The sequence below is a fragment of the Rhinopithecus roxellana genome, chromosome 4, assembly GCF_007565055.1.
Source record: "Rhinopithecus roxellana isolate Shanxi Qingling chromosome 4, ASM756505v1, whole genome shotgun sequence".
Classification (NCBI taxonomy): domain Eukaryota; kingdom Metazoa; phylum Chordata; class Mammalia; order Primates; family Cercopithecidae; genus Rhinopithecus; species Rhinopithecus roxellana.
This window is the reverse complement of record NC_044552.1, coordinates 91892031-91898030: the sequence shown is the minus strand read 5'-3', so window position 1 is coordinate 91898030 and position 6000 is coordinate 91892031. Positions and strand designations below refer to the sequence as shown.

Here is a 6000-nt window from a genome sequence, read left to right as displayed (position 1 = left end):
TGTTTCTATGTTTGGCAATTTAAAACTCTTTTAGTTTAAAAAAAAAATTAAGCATCCCTGTTATAGGGACAAGAATGCAGAAAAATAGCCTCTGCTCTAATGAAGTAGATATGTTCGATGTTTATCAGCATCCACTCCAATAGGAGTATAGATTTTTCTTGACAAGTACAATTCTGGGTTACTCTCTTTCTCATATGTGTTGCTCTGAAAACTTACTTGTGCTCATATACGGAATGAGAACAAGTATCTGCATTACTCTGAAAAATATGAGGTTGTACATTGGCCAGCAATATGAGCAAGCAAAGTTAGAGGCAAATGAAAAGTAACATAAGGAAAAATTAAATTTTACTACAATATTGGTATGTTTTAATATGTCTAATCAAGGGTTCACAAAATATATCTAACTGAAATTTTCCTTTCTCAAAAAATATAGTCCCTTCACAAAATAGAAGCAGCAGCTGCCTGTCAGGGGAGCTGCATTAAAAATATATATGAATACTTATGTATTATAAATAAATTGCTAGAGCTGAAAATGCCTTCAGACACTTATGAGACAATTTTCCTATAAATTTACTATCTAATTAGTGCACCACTTAAAATATATCTTTCAAGCAGTCTTAGGCATTTGGATGAAACTTGCCCCTTGCAAGAAATAAAGAAGCATGTATTTCAAATAGCAATTATTGTCATCCCAATAACTTAGTTCTGATCACTTGATGTTACAACAGTGATTTCTGGAAACATCTGAAGGAGCTTGGATAATATACAGGGGTAAGAGTTTCCATTACTAAAACAAATCTAGTATAGCTAACTTTTTCACCAGGTGTTATTACAAAGCACAGGAACCGTGATGTTTGTAAGTGATTCTGCAGCAAAAATCTTCAACACCCTTTGTCAAACAGCGCTGCTTTTTTTCCTTCTGATTCAAAGATTCTAACAACTTGGCAGACAAATTTCAAAGATGCAATCCAGGAAGCTTAAAGATAAGTGGGTTTACGCAATTCCGGCATCTCCTGTAACCTAGGGCAGATTCAACATTTTCTCTCTGATGGTGCCACCCACTTATCCTTCAGTCATTAAGAAAGTACACCTGTAACAGGTGACGGTATTTCCAGGTGAGTGAGGCAACTGCAGGCAAATAAAATAAGAAAAAAAAAACCACCACCTGATTTGGTTTAAAGCAATCATGCAATTCTCATTATATCCACATCTTTCAAAAACACCTTTTCTGTGGCAAGCAAAGTTACTGATAATGCGTGTGGCTTTTGTCACAGTGATGCATTAGGTAAGCATGTGTGTGCTGAGTACCAGGGGGTGCTTCAAAATGCATCTCCGTCATCTTCCACTCTTCTTCTCTAAGGTTCTGCCTATTAAAAAAAAAAAAAAAAGGTCAGTTATTGCATTACATTGACAAGAAAATTCACCCTTGGCAGGGGTTTTTTAAATGTCAGGAAGAGAGATGCTGGAAATCATAACAAATCACCTCCATGTGACTGATAAGAGCAAATCCTGGGTTTCAGCATCGGAGCCCAGATTTAAATCACACCACCCGACCTGCCAAATATAAAAGTGGAAAGAAAGCTGCATGTTTTCAATGACCTACTGAGATTCCTCTCAGAGGTACTGTTTCACCTGTGGATGGCTGGATGGGGGCTACCTTGCTCAGAAGGCCTGCAGAGATACTCGTTAATAGCAACCCAAGATGAAGAACCACTCTAGTATGACCATACCTGTTAGTCAAGAGTCACTGCCTCAATCTCCCAGCTGCCGCCCCTGCGCACCCTCCCCCTTGAGCCAATGGATAAAGAGCTGACACCTGGCACAGGGGGCTTCTGTGGCTGTTCAAGCTCTGGCTGGTCAGCATCCAATGTGGACCAGTTGTTACCTACTTTGGATATCACCCCTGAAAGCTAGGGATCTGAAAATACAATCTTCTACAACAGGCCCTTCTTGGGGTCTACTAAATTTTAACTTTGACGGTTTTCTACCTAAAAATTATTGGTGAAACAGCCTCCCTTTCTCAGAATTAGTTGGATATCATGATGGGCCAGCCACTGTGGGCTCCAGCCAACCACAAGGGAAACTGAGATCACCCCACCACCCCCACCAGGGATTCCACACCATCTAACATTTACATACTTTTAAAAACTCTTCACAGGACAAATAACATATCCAGCACCAATGTGGCCTGTAGGCCACCATCTAGAGACCTCCAACCTGCCTTTGCCACTCCCACTATGGAGGGCAGCCCAGTCAGAGCCTACACTGCACCTGTGCCGGTTGGGCCCGTGAATGTCCTCTCCTACCATGTAAGAGCAATTAAAGGTGCCAATGATATCTTTATGTTTCCTGATAGGCTTTCTTGCCGTGTTTTTCTATGTGTGTATACTACACAGGGAGTAGGAAAGGAAAAGAGAAAAGAGGGCTTTCATCTTTTAGTACATTAAACCTGTGAACACTCTGTCAAAGCTTTAGACTGTAGACTGTATGATGAATCACTACCAAGATGAAAAATAAAAGATCAGAAGAGAGAAAATGCTAAATTGTTCTTGAAGATATTTTCACTTCTCTCATACAACGATGAAGTATGAATTGCTATTAGCCTTTAAAGCCCTAAATGGTTCATGGAGAGTGGCACAGACCTTGTGCTATGGACATCTACTCTGGTCCCAGATACTCCTGCCCAGGTACAACTGATTTAGGTCCCTGAAAACGGTGGGCTGAATGGGGGTGGTGTCCAGGGTCCTCACTACCTTTGGGATGGTCCCTGAAATCAAGTTAACTTCAGTGACACCAAGATCAACTTTAATACTATGGCCACAAACCATGTGAGAATGTATATTTCACAGATCATAGATTTTCTGAGAAACTGGTGAGAAAATACATTTCTTTGAAGAATAAAAAAGTCAGCCCACAGTCTCTTTTTTTTTTTTTTTTTTTGAGGCGGAGTCTCACTCTGTCGCCCAGGCTGGAGTGCTGTGGCCGGATCTCAGCTCACTGCAAGCTCCGCCTCCCGGGTTCACGCCATTCTCCTGACTCAGCCTCCTGAGTAGCTGGGACTACAGGCGCCCGCCACCTCGCCCGGCTAGTTTTTTTTTTTTTTTTTTTTTTTTTTTTTTGTATTTTTTAGTAGAGATGGGGTTTCACCGTGTTCGCCAGGATGGTCTCGATCTCCTGACCTCGTGATCCGCCCGTCTCGGCCTCCCAAAGTGCTGGGATTACAGGCTTGAGCCACCGCGCCCGGCCCAGCCCACAGTCTCTAAAGAATTTCCATATTTGGGGAAAATGGGAACAAACAATATTTTTTAAAAGGTTTTGCATAGACAATGATGCCCACAGGATTTATGTATCCATTAGACTACCCCATCCTAGTTTTTTACAGTTCTTTGAAGATAAATCTGGACTTTTAATATCTTTGGATGAAATATGTTATAAAAATACTCTAATTTTCCTAACAAGTATTCAAATGTTTCACCTTTATAAAAATAGTTTTAAGAACCTTTAAATATGGTATGTGTGGGTTTTGCCTCTGCTTAAAACATGTGCATGGAAACCACCCACAACCATCTGTGGACTTACTGGTGTAAAAACAAAGCAAGATTTCACATTGGCTGTGCACTGCAGATGCTGGTGTATAATTTATGTTATTGAGGGTCCCTGCCTTCCTCCTACAGGTATGCCAGAGATGGTACAAATCCTGGGTAGCCTCAAAAGACCTATTACTTTCAGACATTGAAGTTCTAGGGAAGGTACTTTTATCACAGTTGTGTTAAAAATAGACATATTAGAAGTCAGTCTCAATTTGAAACACTCAAAACCTCAATTACTATGTATATAAAGACTGCAAGGAAATACACAAAAATGTCAATGTGGTTAGCTCTGGGAGATGATTTTAATCCTTTATTTTACCCTTTTTAAATATTTTCCCAATTTAAAAAAATGAGTTTAGGCTACTTTCATAATCAGAAAGAATTTTAAAATGTATGTTTTAAAAGAAGAAATAATATCAAAATAGTACCTTACTTAATAAAGAAATGTTTTTTCTTATTTTGAAAGTAAATCTACAAGCTTAATAAAGTTGTGATAACACATCATTTCTGGTTCTAAACATGAGAAAATACTGGCTCCTTTATGTTTTCTAAGACATATGACTTAATAAAGTGGCTTCAAAATATTTTGATTAAGGAATTGAAGATTTTTTCAAGGTTGACCATTTATTATTATAGACCATCTCTTCTCCAATGAGAGTAAATTTAGAACATCTTTAAATAGGACTCTGAGTCTGCTATTCCAAAAAACGTCAAGTAAAAAAATTGAAATTTTAAACAGAAAGCACCTACTAGTTTTTGCTATCTTAAATTCTTGGAGGAATGGGGTATAAATTAGAAATAAGGTAATATTCTTATTTATAGCAACAACTGAAAAGTTGGGGGAAAAAACCCCAAAACTAGCCTCTGTTGTATGTTTTAACACTGGGTAGTCTCGAATTACACATCAGAGGAAGCAAAACCCCCAAATCTAAGAAACTGTCTATGCATTCCTCTAACACTGTCACTCTACATCTCTAAGAACAACTCAAAAGAGATGAATTCTAAAACAAGAATAAGAAAAGATTTACCTACCTTTGATGCCAACCGTGGTTTCAGGCCTAAAAATGAAAAGACTGTGTTGCTTTCCTTGGATTCAAAAAAACTGTCATAATCCTAGAAAAAAAGGGAAGGAGAAAATAAACCAACGAAAGCAAACAATTATCTTTATATTTGGTGCTTTGGACAAATTTTTTATGGAAGTAAAAAATGTACCATTGTTTCGTCCAGATCAGGGAAAAGCTAAATAAATCTGCTGAATTAGTCTGCTTGCGCATAAAAATTTATTTTAGTATGATGAAGAATGTAACAAGTTTTTAATCCAAAACCTATGACAGATTAAAATGTGAAACATTTGATGACAGAAATTAAATAGGAACACACTCCTTTTCCTTTGTGGGCCAAACTAACATTTGTCTGTGTGGAATCACTCTGACCTAAGATTTTACTCTAGGTCTTCAGTATGGAAGGCTGCCTCCCAATTCCACTCTTGATATTTTGTTATCTAGGGCTTTGAAAAAAATCACTGGGTAAACAAAGCTGTAAAGGTCTCCATGTGTCAATGAAAGTGTGTCTTATTCTGCTTCTGAAGTTTTCCACATTCTTTGAGACCATCTCCTTAGAGGGAATAAAAAGATCAAATAAAAACTAAAGGAAACTATATTCTCTATAATATTTACCTTTGCCTCAAATATAGAATCATTTTTCTCTTCCTACCTTCACAAGAAGGCATCAAGGAATTCTGGTCAATGTGTTCAACTGTTTCTTTTCAAAAGTTTGCATTTATCATATGTAAAGCAGTCTTAAAATTTGGTAATTTGGTAACTTTATCCTAAGGATAAATAATGTAAGCAAATGATGATCACAGTCATTTAGGCATTTGCTTTGTGCTAAGTGCCTTATAAATGTTATGTTATTTAATCTTCACCACAGCCTGCCAGGTTAGAGACTGGCTCAAGGCAAAGAAATATGTTGTCCAAGTTTGACAGCTAATAAGTGAGAGAACTGATATTTGGGTTCATGTTTCACTGACCTTGAAATTCATACTTTTTGTACTCTAGGATGCATCCTGCCCAAAAGGAAACCAAGTATGGGGCACCACGTGTGCTGGAGTCACTGAGTGCTAATGAATCCATTGTTAAGCCAAGCCAATGGCATCTAAACTTGTAGAGATTCGCTTCCTGCAACGCATGCCTTGTCTGATTAAAAAATCTTTGAATTTTTTGGTTCTGTGTACACATCCTCTTCTCCAAAAGCTTTAGTAATTGAGTCTCCTGGTTTGGAAGGCAGGAGCCTCAGGCTTTTCACGGGCTGCTCCTTCTGTCATTTAGGATCAGCTCTAAAGAAAGGCCTTCCTTGACCAAGCCAAGAAGGAGCAACATGTCTGAAAAGAGAGATTTGGCCAAGTCTTTGA

General features: G+C 38.2%; 1 protein-coding gene across 2 annotated transcripts in view; it reads right to left on the bottom strand.

The window, feature by feature from the left end:
- Positions 1–343: 343 nt before the first annotated feature.
- SH3BGRL2 (SH3 domain binding glutamate rich protein like 2) overlaps positions 344–6000 on the bottom strand; it is a 64098-nt gene continuing 58441 nt past the window's right edge. For both annotated transcript variants that reach the window (XM_010370072.2, XM_030929216.1), the window contains 2 exons: positions 4623–4703; positions 344–1367 (listed from right to left, as the gene is read on the bottom strand). In XM_010370072.2, coding sequence (XP_010368374.1) covers positions 1356–1367; positions 4623–4703 — 93 coding nt within the window. In that variant the 3' untranslated portion in view covers positions 344–1355. The remainder of the gene's footprint in view (positions 1368–4622; positions 4704–6000) is intronic.